Genomic DNA, 16400 nt, shown 5'->3' on the forward strand with positions numbered 1-16400 from the left:
TACAACCTCTACGTACTCACTAGAATGGCTCAAATGAAAGAGAATGACAATACCAAGTGTTGACAAGGATGTGAAGCAACTGGAACACTTACATACTGCTTGTGGAAACTAAATTTAAATGGATAAATCCACTTAGGAAAACTTTGGTTCTCATAAGGTTAAACATATACCTGCCCTATGACCTAGGCATTCTACTCCAAGGTATTTACCCAAGAAAAGTAAAAACATATATCCACACAAAAAAACTGTACACAGAAGTTCATACCAGCTTTATTCATCGTAGCCCAAAACTAGGACAATACATATGTCTATCAGTTGGTGAATGGATAAACAAATTGTATTATAGCCATATAATGGGACTCCACTAAGCAGTAAGAAAGAATTAATTACTGATACACACAATATGGATGGATCTCAAAACCATCATGCTGTGTCAAAGAATCTAGAACAAAAGAATACATAATAAGTGATTTCATTTATATGAAATTCTTTTTAAAAATGCAAACTAATCTATACCTGGAAGCAGATTAGTAGCTGGTTAGAGCTGCGAGTGAAAGTCCTGCAATTGGCCCATGAAAACTTTGGAGGTAATGGAAATGTTCTCAGTCTGGATTGTGGGGATGCATGGTTACTTGGGTATACGCACCTGTCAAAACTCAATAAAATGTATCCTTTAAATTGGTGCAGTTTATTGTTCTTAAGTATAATTCATAAAGTTAAAGATACCATTAATACCCACTGAAATACTAAAATTAAAAAGATTCTCAAGAAAAAGATTCTCAATACTATGAGTCAGTAATGATACAGAATAACTTCAACTTTCATACACTGTTGGTAAAAATGTAAACTGGCACAACCACTTTGGAAAATAATTTGGCATGATCTAGTGAAGTCAAAGAAGTGTATTTCTTATGACTCAGCAATTCCACTCATATGTGGATAAACGCCTGCACACATGCACTGGAATACAGCTACGAGAATGTTTATGGCTTCACTGTTGAAAGTAGCCAAAAACCAGAAATGACCTTAATATTCATTCACAGTCGTCTGAGTAAACTGCAGTATATTCATGCAACTGAATACTGTTCAGCAATGAAAACAAACAAATTACAGTTCCACAAAGCAACGTAGATGAAACTTTCAAAACTAGTATTTAGTAAAAGAAGCCAAACACAAAAGATATATAATGTCATGATTCCATTTCATATAAAGTTCAAAGTCAGGTCCATTTAACCTCTAGTTCTAGAAGTAAAGACAATGGTTACCTTTGAGGAGAAGGAAGGAGTCAACTGCTGGTGAATATAAAAATAAAAACATATTCAGGAGAACCAAGATGGCGGCGTAGGTAGATACACTGCGCCTCCTCTCACAACCAGAACTGACAGAGAATCCAATGGCAAGAGGGTCCGACACCAAGGAAATAAAAAGTAAACATTCATCCAGACCGGTAGGAGGGGCGGAGATGGGCAGCCGGGGTGGAGAGGACTCGCTTGGCTGTGGCAGGACCAAGACTGGTGGAGTGTGGGACAAACGGCGCAGGCAGTCTGAGCACTAGCAGACCCTGTGGCCCCACATTCGCACACAAATAAACCGAGAGGGCCGGACTCAGAGTGGCGGAGAGCGGGGCAGGCAGAGCAGTGGGTAGCACCACACGGTCCCACATTCGCGACCGGACAAACGGTGGGGAGTGAAGCAGACCACGCAACCCAGGGCTCCAGCGCGGGGAAATAAAGCCTCAAACCTCTGATTGAAAACGCCCGTGGGGGTTGGGGCAGCAGCAGGAGAGACTCCCAGCCTCACAGGAGAGGTCGTTGGAGAGACCCACAGGGGCCTAGAGTGTGCACAGGCCCACCCACTCAGGAACCAGCACCAGAGGGGCCCAGTTTGACTGTGGGTATCGGAGTGAAAGATTGAAATCCGGAGGAGAGTGAAGCGGGGGCCATTGCTCCCTCTAGGCCCCTCCCCCACATACAGCGTCACAGCGCAGCGACCAGCATTACCCCGCCCCAGTGAACACCTAAGGCTCCGCCCGTTAAAGTAACAGACTTGCCAAGACCAAAAAAAAAAAAAAAATGGCCCAAATGACAGAACACTTCAAAGCTCCAGAAATAATTCAACTAAGCGAGGAAGAGATAGCCAACCTATCAATGCACAGTTCAAAACACTGGTTATCAGGATGCTCACAGAATTGGTTGAATCCGTTCGAAAACCAGATGAAAAAATGAAGCCTATGCTAAGACAAACAAAGGAAAATGTACAGGGAACCAATAGTGATGCGAAGGAAACTGGGACTCAAATCAACGGTGTGGACCAGAAGGAAGAAAGCAACATCCAACCAGAAAAGTATGAAGAAACAAGAATTCAGAAAAATGAGGAGAGGCTTAGGAACCGCCAGGACATCCTGAAATGTTCCAACATCCGAGTTATAGGGATGCCAGAAGGAGAAGAGGAAGAACAAAAAATTGATAACTTATTTGAACAAATAATGAAGGAGAACTTCCCTAATCTGGCAAAGGAAATAGACTTCCGGGAAGTCCAGGAAGCTCAGAGAGTCCCAAAGAAGCTGGACCCAAGGAGGAACACACCAAGGCACATCATAATTACATTACCCAAGATTAAACGCAAGGACCTACATCCAAGATTACTGTATCCAGCAAAGCTATCATTTAGAATGGAAGAGAAGATAAAGTGCTTCTCAGATAAGGTCAAGTTCAAGAAGTTCATCATCACCAAGCCCTTATTATATGAAATGTTAAAGGGAGTTACCTAAGAAAAAGAAGATCAAAAATAGGAACAGTAAAAATGACAGCAAACTCACAGTTATTAACAACCACACCTAAAACAAAAACAAGAGCAAACTAGGCAAACTAGAACAGGAACAGAACCATAGAGATGGAGATCACATGGAGGGTTGTCAATAGGGGAGTGGGAGGGGGAGGGGGGGGGAGGTACAGAGAATAAGTAGCATAGATGATAGGTGGAAAATAGACAGGGGAAGGGTAAAAATAGTGTAGGAAATGTAGAAGCCAAAGAACCAAAGAACTTATAAGTATGACCCATGGACATGAACTATAGAGGGGGAATATGGGAGGGAGGGGGTGGGCAGGGTGGAGTGGAGTGGAGGGGGGGAAATGGGACAACTGTAATAGCATAATCAATAAATATATTTTTTTAAAAAAACAGAGACAGTGAGCTCTAAATTGTGCTTGACTTTCAGTGCTTTGCAACACCTTGTAAAAATATGTTTTGCATATTTTTTGGACCATTTAAGGTCTGAAGCAAGTTCTAGCCAACTAACCTAACCAAAAATTGGGCTACAAATTTTGAAAATTCCATAGTACACTCAGAAAAAGTTTGTCGATTGAAGTGAATTTGAGTTGGTCTTAAATGGTTCTTAGAGAAAACAAAAACTAATTTAGGCACAGTGCTTGTCACACACAAAATAAAAACTGAGTCATGGAAACGAACAAAACGCAGAAAATGAACATGCTAAATCAGAGAGTCGGGTTAAGGAATAAAGAGAGCCAGCTCAGGTCTCTACACACAGTATGAACTTGAAAAGTGTAGCTCTCTGTACTTGAAGTCAAAGCAATTTCATCATATCCTGTTCTGTGAGCTAAACATAATTAGAAAAAAACAGTGCCCTTTAGAAAAAGTAATCACTTCAATCAATTACAGAGGGGTAAAATTACTGGAATATCCAAATAAGAAAAATCCTAGATTAATGGCTAGGAATTTAAAAGTCCCCTTATAAGCACATGTAAACTTTTTGAATATGTGCATTTTTAGGACAAGGGTAGTATTGCTTTCTTTAGATTCTTAATGAGATAATGATCCCACACTGATTAAGAACCCACAGATTTAAGTAAAAATCCAAAGTCTTTTGAGTACCCATTTGTCAGAATTTAAGAAAAAACAATTCCATAACTATAAACTGCTACCATAGAAATGGTACTGCTTTTATTTTTGGCTACTTTTCTGGGGCTGTGTATAATTATACTACTTAGTGTAAAACATGGAGATATTATGAAGTATAGCAAATGAAAGGAAAAAAGGTTTGATCTGACAAATAGGACACCAACCATATCAAGTTGCGTATCAGAAGTAGGTGTTTCATACAACCAAAGTAACATTTAAGAGACTATATGCATTTAAAGTCGCTAGAGCCCTCAAACTCCCACATACTCTCCCTAAGGAGGGACCAATAAGCCAAACTAATAGTACCATATTGCCCTCTACTGGACTCCACTAGTAAAGATAAACCTAAAAGAATTAATAGGTTTTAAAAATGTTTTTTTGTTGTTGTTTTTTGAAGGACTTAATGGAATGCTCTTTTCCCACAAATGGAAGTTTAGCCTAATATTAGCACAAGTCTGGGTCATTCATTCTATGGTAATTTTAGTGTGGCAGTAACTTAATGTGGTGAAGATGTTTAGAGGAATCAATCATGAATATAAGGTAACAAAAATAACTACTATAATAAATATTTTTCTTAAAACTGTATAGAATCTTGGAGTTGAAAAGGCTGCATAAAGTCTCTAGTCTAACCAACTGTGTATATGATACACATTCCTCTATGTATCTGCCAAGTAGTGGCCCAGCTTCGGCTTAAAAATTCCGGTGATAGAAAACTCATCATCCTTGAAAACAGTTTATCCTGTTACGGATAGATAATTCCTTATAGCTGAAAACTATTTCCCTTCTGATCCTATCTCTGCAGCAGAATACACCTCAAATATTTAAATAGAGCAAATTAATTCCACTAAATCGTAAACACAAGCTCCTTCCAGTGGCTCCTGTGACTAGGTTGCAGATGTCCCCAAGGTTCAGAATGCACTCCTCTCAATGTGCATTCATGTTTTTTAATTGCTGCTATAACAAACTACTGTAAACTTAGTGGGTTAAAACAACACAAATTTATTACCTTATAGTTAGGTCAGAAGTCCAACATGGGTCTCACTGGGCTAAAATCACAATGTCAACAGGACTGTTTCTTTCTGGTGGTTGTAGGCTAAGAGAACCCATTTCCTTGCCTGTTGTAGATTCTAGAGACCACCCACATTCCTTGACTCATGGCCCCCTTCCACTATCTTCAAAGTGAGTAGCTTTGCATCTCCTTGACCATTCTTCCATAATCACATCTTCCTCTGACCCTGACCCCAGCCAGGAAGGGTACTTTTAAGGACTCGTGTGATTAGACTGAGTCCATCCAGATAATTCAGGATAATCTCTGCATCCCAGGACCCTTAATCTTAATTACACCCAGGAATCCCTTCTTAATTTTCACACACAGTAACATTCACAAATTCCTGAGGCTACCACAAAATGCCCTCCCATTTGTCCTTGTTCCTCCGGAAGTAGAATGCTCCATCGGAATATGGCACTCCAGGGATGGCCAGCTCTGAGTAAAACAGGATTGTCACCTTCATCTTTCCACATACCGTACTTCTAAAATCTGGACTAAAATCCAAAGGGATTATCTACATGACACCTCTAATTCTTATCGGGCTATTAACTAAAACCCATAGCCGTGTCTGTAAACACAGTTTTTAAGCCACTCCTGCCTATCCTTTACTTGGCAGTTTTCTAAACCCAAGTATAATAACTTATGTTTATTTCTGTTCAATTCATTTTGCTAGATGTTCCCTATTCTTGATATGTTTTTGGATCTCAAGTCTAACACTCTGCCTATTTGCTATACACTCAGCTCTTGTCATGCACACTTGTAGTGTTTCCATTGTATCATGGATAGAAATCAGGAATAGGACAAGGTATGAATAGTGTCCCGTAACACTTCAGAAATCTGTCTAAAGTTCCATGGTTCTTAAATTTCAACGTGCACGTGAACTGTCGAGGGGTCCCTATTTGTCCCATCTCCAGATTCTGATTTAGTAGGTCTGAGGCAAGGCCCAGCAATCAAAAACTTTCCCCAAGTAGGTTTCAGGTGGTTGACGTGCAGAGCACATTTGGAGAAACACTGTCTAGTTCCATACCAATCATTAATCAGCTCCTTTTGGGCATGGCCAGTCAGGCACAATCCATCCAACTGTCTTCACACCCTGCTCATATTCCTGCCACTTTCAGGAAGTTATCATGAGAAAGAAACCTAGTCTAGCTGAATTCCAGTCACACAGGTGCTACTGCATTTCTCTGCTCCACCAGTCCTGCTACCTGTAAACCGAAGAAACATGGCAGACATAATTTGTTCTTAGCAAACCTTTTGGTGTGTTGACAATCCAGTTTGCCTTATTCTCAACGCCCACAAGGTATTCTTTAGTTCCAGACCTAGAATCTTGCCAGGGTTTTAGGGTCAAGCTCACGAGTTGGTACTTAACAGAACCAACTTTTCTTAACCTTTGGAAAATTGGAACTGCCCTAATCTGTCTCCAGTCATTTGGAAAATCTATCTTTTAAAAGCTATCAAGGATCATGGACAGCAGCAAGTTCTTTCTGAATCTATCTTGGAGTGTAATTCATCCAGGCCGGAATACCTGAACCCATTTCGAGAAGCTTTGCCATGTGGAGCTTTCATTCTCCCATACCAATAACCATTCTACCCTTTTCAGATGAAGATGATTTTTCTTGAAAGAACAGAAGTAAAATGGGATTTACAGAGTTCTGCTTTCTCTCCATCATCCATCGGCAGTACACCATCAGTTCCAAAAGCAGATCAATTCCCTGTCTCATCTCTTTCTTGATCTAAACATAACTCCCAGTACCTGAAGTCTTCCTTAGAAATTCTTGCAAGTCCCAACTCATTGAAGATTTTATTTTCTAGCTGCTAGTCTTACAAATCTAAACCTCCTGCTTACATTTGCATTAATTTGACTTTAGCTTCTCTCTCTCTCTTTTTTTTAAATGGATCTCAGGTTGACAAACAATTTAACTGTTAGAGTTGGATAATATATACATAGAGACATGGAGAGTTGTTAGGCTATCTTACTACTTTTGAAATTTTCCAAAATAAGAAGTCAAACAAATATATATAAATATATAAGTAGAAAGGGAGGGGGAAAGGGAAAAAGAGAGAGAAGGAAGAATTCTTCATTTTTTCTCCTTCATTTTCATCCCTCAATTTCTTTTATTGGTTAGGATAATCTGGTTTTAATTAAAGTCTCAATTGCACTTTCTCTGCGCCTCCCAAACATTTTCCTCTATCTTCCAGCCCAGATTCCTATGCCATTTTTCTTCAACTGCCTTTCCTTTGGACTGCATGAAATCCATCTACCAAAAGGCTAGGATATGTTCTAATTATGCCTGTTTCTCCCTTCCTATCAGGAATACAAATCTTAAAAGGTTGTTCATTGCCATTTAGGACTACAATAGTTCTGCCATCAGTCTTTAGGACAGTGGTTCTCAAAGTGTGGTCTTTGCGCCAACAACACCAACATCACCTATGAACTTGTTAGAAACACAAATTCACGGTCCCATTGACCTATTGTATCAGAACACCTGCAGATGGGGCCTGGGACACTCTCCAACATGAGTCCTATGTATATTCAAGTTTGAGAACTACTACTTTAGGAGAGGAAACTGTCCCAATTCAAAAGCTGTCAGACAATGTGCTTTTAACCAAATGTGATTTCCATCAAGTGCCTAAACACTGGGAGTCCCTCCTGCTACTGTATACATTAACCTTTGTGACTAGTTTGTGTGTGCAACAAATCACTTCTTCCTTTGGCCAAGGGGCAGACAGCACACTTCCACTTCTGTATCTGTCCCATTCTCTCATTTTATTTATTTTTTAGAAGATTTTGTTTATTTACTTTTAGAGAAGGGGAAGGGAGGGAGAAAGAAAGGGAGAGAAACATCAATTGGTCACCTCTCTTGGTTGCCTCTTGTACAGGCCCTGACTGAGGGCTGAACCTGCAACCCAGGTGTGTGCCCTGACCAGGAATTGAACCAGTGATCTTTTGCTTTACTGGATGATGCCCAACCAACCAAGCCACACCAGTCAGGGCTCCCTCTTGTTGTAAATTCTACTCTAGATGGTGTCTAGCATCATTCCGCTTGCAGATTCTCAGTGCAGGTATAATAATTTCTTGTCATAGCACACTACTCTATCTCTCCCCTTGAGATATCTGCGTCTAAAATGAAGACCTCCTTCTACTGTTACACCCAAATGGTAAGCCCAAATCCAGAACGTCACCAAGATAGTCATGAGATATTTATTCCTCTCCCTTATCACCTCAACTGTATTTTGTCATTCAAATGTTGCATGCTGTTATTGAAGTTGTTGAAGCTTCTAGTATTATGTCCAGCTAGTTTCCATATTCTTGTCTTTTGTGAATCCCTGGATACTGCCTCCATTTATTCTGCTTACCATGTCTTACTTTATGTCTAACATAGTTTCATCAGATAATCTATTTGTTTTTCTCCTCTTTAGTAGTATTCAGTCCAAAACTGTCCTGACCACACCAGCTGGTTTCTAGGACAGCACACACAGGAGATGTACTCCCTCCCTCCCTCCCTTCATATTCTCCCAAATTCAGCGAAAGGCGATGATGATGACACTAACTGTAAGCTTTTCTTTCTAAGATCTTAAAATTAGTGCTTTTATGATGATAATAAATAAAAACTACAGCTGTAGGCAGAAAGGGATTGGTAGGGCCAGGAATGTAGAGATTAATACAAATTAAATAGCTTGATCTTTAAAAATCCTTTACTTGAGGTCATCTGTTTCCTTGGTTCTTTTGTAAGCAGGAATATAACAAACACTACCATGTTATTAAAAAACTATTTGCTTTCAATTAATATATCTTTGATCAAAATTTTCTTCTACAGAAGTGGGAAAGAATTGACACAATTGTATACTCCTCTCTGAATTATGAGATAACTAGTACAAATCAATTCCATGTATATTAATATGTTTATTCTACACATAGACAAGTAAGTTTTAAGTTTTACAAGATCTAAATAGAAAACCACATTGTAGAAGAAACATGTCACTAATGAAGTCAGAAAATTTATATTCAAAATGCAAGAATAATCAGAAGATGTGTAATTTATTTATATTAGGAAGTGTAACAAGTAAGTTAGTTAACTGGCTTGAAAAGCAATTTATATTGAGTCTGGCCCACAACATATCTCAACACCAAAGAAGTAATAAAAGACAATAATAATACTAACAAAACATAATAAAAGAAAATCACAAAGTGAAACATAAGTACAATTTGCGGAAGAAATCTAGGTTTGAAAATAGTATGCTGTATATAAAACTGCATACTTTTTGAATAATTATTATTCTTAAGAAATAATTGGGTAAAAATATACTACTTATTAACAAAAAGGAAAACAATGAGTTACTTAACACACTAACTGGTGGGAAATATTAATTCCCCCATAATAGGAATAAGTTGCGTATTTCTGCTAAATAGTTTAGTGATTAAAATCAGTTAGAAAAAGTAAGTAGAGTTTAAGCAGAGTAATTCTGTTTTGTAAAATTGCATCTCCTGTTTCTGATATGAAATATAAATACTCCATAAGTATTCAGTAAATATTAAATCAACACTGTTAAAATCATCACATAAGTGATACATATGGACAACACAAATTTTAATGTACAAGATATAAACTTTGAGAGGAGTTTTGTGCTAAGGTATATAACCACACTTCGAAAATATTCAATTGTCACTTGAACAAAGCAGGGGTAAAAAGGGCACCCCATCCTCCCGCAGTCAAAAATCTGTAACTTTTGACTCCCCAAAAACATTACTAAGAGCCTACTGTTTACCAGAAGCCTTACCAACAATATAAACAGTTGATTAACACATTTTGTATGTTATATGTATATTATATATTGTATTCTTACAATGAAGCTAAAGATATTAAGAAAATCATAAAGAAAATACTTTTACAATATTTATTGAAAAAAATTGTGTATAAGTAGATCTGCACAGTTCAAACCTTTGTTGTCTAAGAATCAACTGTGCTTCTTTTTCCTATTTTTGTTACTCAAACACTGCAACTTTTTACAAGTCACTTAGCTTTTGGAAATCTGTTTCTCTCTATGAACATTGGACCCTGAAGATGACCTATCAGTGAGAAATGCTTTGATGATTGACTAGAAAATGACTTTGTGTTTAGAAACCTCAGTATATCATCCCCATTACTCTTCCATTTGCTTAGTTATCTAGTCATCAACAGAGGTACTACTTAAAACCATCTATTCTTTTTCACTTCTAAGCTCTTATCCATCATTCAACAAGTTTTAAATCAATTTTCAGCCTTTTGGGGGCTAACAAATATGATCACCCAAAGAAAGTGACGCGTATAAGACAGAACGTTCTGGTGATGTTTTGGGATTCTTAATGAAAAGATACCTTATACATAAAAATAAATAGATATGTTTAGAACTCATTGTTGTAATTTGAGATTACCAAGGCCATTCTCCATATACTTCATGTAACAGTATTAATGAAAAGTTTTATGTTTTCATGTCAGTTTTGACATACAAAAATGTTACAGTAATGACTACATTTTTTTATTATCAAAGGAAAATATTATTATAAAATAAACATAAGGCTATTTCCCTTTCTACCAATGACTAAAAGAAGTGCCATTGTTTTGTATTATACTCCAGAAAATAAGGAGGTTGACCATAATTGAAACATCTCTCTCCTAGGACCATTGTAAAATGTACACTTAGTCCTTCCCCCACCCCCACACTCAAGCCTCTGGATTCCTGGTCAATTCTCAGAGAAAGATCTCTGACCACATAGAGTTAATCCTCAATGAATGTCTTCTACTGAATGAGGACCTGTTAAAGAGATGGCAGTCCTGTGATGAACACACTAATCAGAACTAAAAATTCTGTTTTTCATCCATTCACTCAATATTATTAAACAGCTATAATATAATGCTTTCAATCACTCAATAAGTAATCAATAAGTAAACAAAGTGTAAAACATATAATATGGTAAAGAATATCGCTTCATATTTTTTGAGAAACCTCTAGCAGGCATTTCACATGTAGCTTTAAGCGTGTAAATGAACTTACCTCTCTTACGGATAGCTGTGGTGGGAAGGAGACTGAAAACACCAAGTTGGTGAATTCAAATCCAGAGGCCTCAACCTTTCGGCACACCTAAAAAATCATCATATAAAAATTATTTTTTACACATAAAAATCTATTATGTAAATTCCCAGGAATTGCTAAAAATTTTATAATAATCTTCATCACATAAACTTTTGGTCCAGATGACACTGCCAAACCTCCCAACTTTCCCCTTTGAGTAGGGAACTCTCATAAACATCCTGGAATTAAACATTTGCTAACCATGACCCTGAAGACTGGTATCACCAAAACAGCCAGGACTCACCTGCAGAACAATCTGTTGAATGTCAAAATAGTTTTCTTTTAGGTTACCCCATAATTTAAGAAAGATTTTAAGAGGCAACACCACATTTAAACATGTACCTCCCACAAAGCTGTAATTCTTATCTTTTCTAGACACTAATAGGTATGACTAAGAAAGAACTTTCCTATAAATTTCTACTTCTGCTAAGTAGCAAAAGGAAAGCTGCTATATATTTTTCAATTGAATAGCACTCATGACTGAAATAGATGAATGGATATATATTTCATTAATTTCCAGGTATCATGTTGATAAAAAGGTAATTTGAGATAAAAAGGTTTTCACTTTTAAAAATAAATTAAGAAAATGTTTTAATAATCCATTGGTATAGAACAAGTTGAAATGAATGGCATTGTTCCTGTAGATACGAGAATTCTAGGTCTTTAAACTGAAAGCCTCTGCATAATTGCACATATAATAACAAAAGACAGATTATTTACCTTTTTAATGAACTCTTTTTCACAGAACTCTTGGAGAATTCCTAGGCACACATTGCACACATTTAACTTTGAAGCCTTGGAAGCAATGTTTCCATCTTCAGTACCGGAGACCCTTCCCTCTCCATTCTGACTTGGATTATCAATCCCATCTTCCAATTCATGTAGTCGAATTTTCTTGGGAGGTGGGTTTGGAACTTCCAAAATTAATTCGTCTTTTTCAGTTTCCAGAAATTTCTGTAGTTCATTGAGCAACTCCTGGAAAGTTAATTTACAAAAAAAGTAATAACCCTAAGGGTAAAATGAAACATGAAAATAGGAGTGAATATTATATCACAGACTTACCCAATGTTGATTTATAGTAATTCTAGAGTGATGAATTAATTTTATTAGCCAGCATGGGCTTTCTGGGGAATTTAAAAGGGAATTACCTGACTTCTATAATAGATGTGTGAATATTTTTCAAAGATGTTTCATATATCAGTGAGGCTAAAGTCCTAAATCTGAGGCAGAAAGGCTCCATTAAGAAATATTAAGAAATGTATTAATTTGGCTTGTAGTTCTAATGCGGGGTCATTCACTTGCTAATTTCAGTTAAAGACCCTTCAATTCTAATTATTAACAAATAGACATACAAACTGACTTTCCATTATTGCTAGGTGATTTAATAATCTCACAATCACTAAAACCTCGTATGTACAAATGTGAAATCTGAAAAATTAGACAGAGATTAGACATCTATTAAGTAAAAATAATTTCAAGACAATTTACTAAACAAAGGTAAACAGATGTTGGCAATGCTAAAATCTGGCACCATAATTACAAACCATTTATATGCATTAATCAGAAGAAGCCCTCTACTATTGTACATTCTGGTTTGCCTAATTTTTGTCACTCTTTGTGTTAGAATGTTAAAAGTAGCCTTCCTTTCACACCATGCTCGTATTTCAGACAATCTACTCATCCAAATACTCACAGAACTTTTCCTTTATTTTGTCTAAATTAAACAGGTTTTATTATTCAGTTGCTGAATAAATATTCATTTAAATTCACTCAGATTACAATTTAATGACTGTAAAGGGAAAAGTCTTTCACTCAAATTTAATTCATTTTATTAAGACATTAGCTCTTTTATTTTATCTTTAACAGAGAAATACTCATACATGCACATACATACAGGCATATTATGATCCACACAAATATGTTTATTATTACCTGAGATGTATAACGTCGGTATAACATAGTACATATATATGTATGTGTACATATATAATTATATAATAGAACAGGTCAAAATTTAAGTACATTTTCCAAAAAAAAGTCTTCAAATATTTTCATATTTACACAAAATGATACAAACAAAAGTTGGTAACACTAAGTCTCTTATATAATACATATTTTAAAACTTACAACATATGCACAGAATAATAGATTCTAATGTGTTTAAAAATGTGTAAGAGAAGTTACACAAAACCAGGTTTATTACTTTATAATCATAGCGTGTATAAATAAATATACACATATATTAGTCATCATAGCATATGTACCATTTCCAGTTTTCAAAGTGTTTTCACATACTTTATTAGATATTGTCCCTTAAAATCCTGTGAGGTGGATGTTATCATCATTCCCAATTACAGAGGAGAAAACTGAAGATGGAAAGTGGTGGAACTGGGATTCAAATCCATGTCTTCCAGCTCCAAATTCTAGGCTTTGGATTCAGACAGACAGTTCATATCCTAGCTTGCTCACTTAATAGCTGTGTAACTTTAGGCAGGTTGCTTAACCTCTCTGTGCCTCAGTTTCTTCATCTGAAAATAGAGACAATCATAGTATGTACTTACTACCTAATAGGTTACTATGAGGGTTATATGAGAGCTTGATATATAATAACGCTGTATGAAAACTAGATAGTTATTATTTCAAAATAATAGAAACAACTAATACATAGGAAAAATGACAACTATTGCTAACTCCTGGGCAATTTTTAAAAATTATAAGAAACTGAGTGTGCATACATGTATATGTATGTGTTTGTATTGTTTACCTAGCTGTATATTTACATATATAATTACTATCTGCCTCTGAAAAGAACACCACTATTAGAATAAAATATATTTCACATAATATTATATATTTTATGTGAAAGTATTCTATTAAATGTCGAAGCTCTCTGTGTATTATCATAAATGTCAAAGACCTCTATATTACTTTTGTTATTAATAGCAATAAATAATAATTTAATAGCATTTGTTTCTAGAGGGTTACAAATACCTATTTGGAAATGAAAAAAATATAGACAACAGAAAAAGAAAAAATGCAAACAAATCCACAATGCTTCCACTTAACAGATTTAAGGACTCTCACACCCTCCTGTTACACCTTACTAATATCTGGTGAAAAGCACTACTTTGTGAAATTCTGTTTAGATACTCTTTCGAAAAGGTCTACAAGCATTAAATGTACCAGGGAGTTGCTCCACTAAGATTCCACTATATTAAATGCCAGATGTAATCACTTAAGAAGAAACTTACATTTTTATGGTAATGTAAATTCCAAAATTAGCATTATCAGTAATTATTTTATTATAGTTTTTTTTTAATTTAATGAAGAGTTATGGATAGATACTTCCCCTCAAATGTACAGGTATTCACTTAAAAATAAAGAAACATTCTTAACTTTTAAAAAATGAAAATACCTTGTAGGAAAGTTTGTAAGGTGCATGAAAATCCACACCACAGAACCTGAAGACACATCTTGGACATGTACCAGTACTGAACAACATCTGGGCCACATGCTTGTTTTTCTCAGTCAATGGAAACATATTGAATAATTATAACTAGAAAAAAATAGAAAGTAAAACTAATGAGCATCTTTTGTGTTTTATTTTCACAGACAAATATGTATCATCACCTTTAAGGATAAAAACTAGCTTTTATTTGAAAAACACTATTTTATACTCTCCAATAATGTACCTTTCATTATATGCACACTGAAGCACAAACATGTAAGAAATTTATTAGATGAATCAGATATATTTCTAATTGTCAAGGGATTCATTTAGCATTCTGGATTATGATAAAGTACATTGATATACCTAAATCAATCAAAAGAAATAAAAACAATAAAGAATGATTATCTCTGAGAAGGGTACTGAAAACAAGAGTACGGAGTAAAATGTGCTTTTATTTTGTACCATTGAGTATTGTTTGAGAACTCAGAGTAGTAAATTCAATAAACTTCTCCTACTAGAAATTAACAATTAGTTTGCTAGAAATATATCAGATAAGTTTATATAATACTTGACTAACCTTAATGATAGGTGAGCAGTCAATTTAAACAAATTGATCAGTGGATCCAAAAATATCAGTTTTACTTTGATGATATTAACTAAATGAAAACAATTAGCAGAATAAGAAAAATCTGCTTCTTTCATGCACAGGTAAAACCTCCAGCAAAAACACATTAAATGCAAAATATTTTAAAGTAATTAATTACTGTCTGAAACAATTTGCTACTTTTCACAATTTGAATAAATTCACTTAGAAACAAATACTAGAGAACAGTGGAAATCCAATATTATTCTCTTGTTGCCAGGAAGGAGGGGTACTAAATTACCTAATCATTCTGTTTGGCAAAAATAGATGGTCTTCTGATTAATGAATCAGTCCACATTAAAATGAGGAACTAGCACAATGTCATTACATGGCAATGTTTTGGTATGGTGTAACTGTGGCCACACCAATAAAATACAATGCACCTTTTAATTTGTGCAGTTTCATAATTCAAATGTACATGTTTAAAATTTGTGGGAGGGTAGGCCCTGGCTGGTGTGGCTGACTGAGCGCCAGCCTGTGAACCAAACGTGGCGGGCTTGATTCCCACATGCCTGGGTTGCAGGCTAGGTCCCCAGTAGGGGGTGCGCTAGAGAGGCAACCACACATTGATGTTTCACTCACCCCCTTTCTCCCTCCCTTCCTCTCTCTCTAAAAATAAATAAATAAAACCCTTTAAAGAAATTTTAAAAATTGTGGGAGGGTGAAGCTCTTACCAAGTGCTTACTATGAAGATGTCATTCTTATTGGGTTTTTCAACCCTTTAAATGCGCTAACTTGCAAGTTCCTAAAGGTTTGTGGCCACATATCAAGAGTAGAGCCTTGACACAAAATAATGACTCCTCCTTTCCATTAGTTAAGGTCAAGGATTTCACTTAATTCACAATTAACCTTCAACTTAAAAAAACAAAAAACCCTTCTTCCCCAATAAATAACATCAAGAAGTAAGTGCTTAAAAAGGACAATTTGTACGAAGATTTCCCTGGGGACTTAAGTTAAATAGTTTCGATAAAACGTTTACTTTCTCTCCTTTGTCGAAAGACAATGTTTATTTCTCCAATAGGTTCTCTAGAAATAAAGGTATCATCATGCAAGGTCAATAAAAGATACATTATAATCTCTTGGCTCTGAGAAATTCCCAAACATGTTGAGAATTAGGAAACCTCCTTCCTGAGTAATTTGAAGGGGCCTTAAATTAAACAAAACCCTCTTAGTGTGTAATCACTTGAATGGATTTACAAACCTCTCGAATAATTTTCACCTAGCAACAA

At 35.9% G+C, this 16400-nt stretch overlaps 1 protein-coding gene across 5 annotated transcripts in view; it reads right to left on the reverse strand.

Moving 5' to 3' along the window:
• Positions 1-16400, reverse strand: part of PUS10 (pseudouridine synthase 10) — a 60418-nt gene that overhangs the window by 41456 nt on the left and 2562 nt on the right. For all 5 annotated transcript variants that reach the window (XM_045189403.2, XM_045189401.2, XM_045189402.2 and 2 more), the window contains exons 2-4: positions 14493-14633; positions 11798-12052; positions 11000-11086 (exon numbers count right to left, since the gene is read on the reverse strand). In XM_045189403.2, coding sequence (XP_045045338.2) covers positions 11000-11086; positions 11798-12052; positions 14493-14618 — 468 coding nt within the window. In that variant the 5' untranslated portion in view covers positions 14619-14633. The remainder of the gene's footprint in view (positions 1-10999; positions 11087-11797; positions 12053-14492; positions 14634-16400) is intronic.

This window comes from Desmodus rotundus, chromosome 5 (assembly GCF_022682495.2).
Source record: "Desmodus rotundus isolate HL8 chromosome 5, HLdesRot8A.1, whole genome shotgun sequence".
Lineage (NCBI taxonomy): Eukaryota > Metazoa > Chordata > Mammalia > Chiroptera > Phyllostomidae > Desmodus > Desmodus rotundus.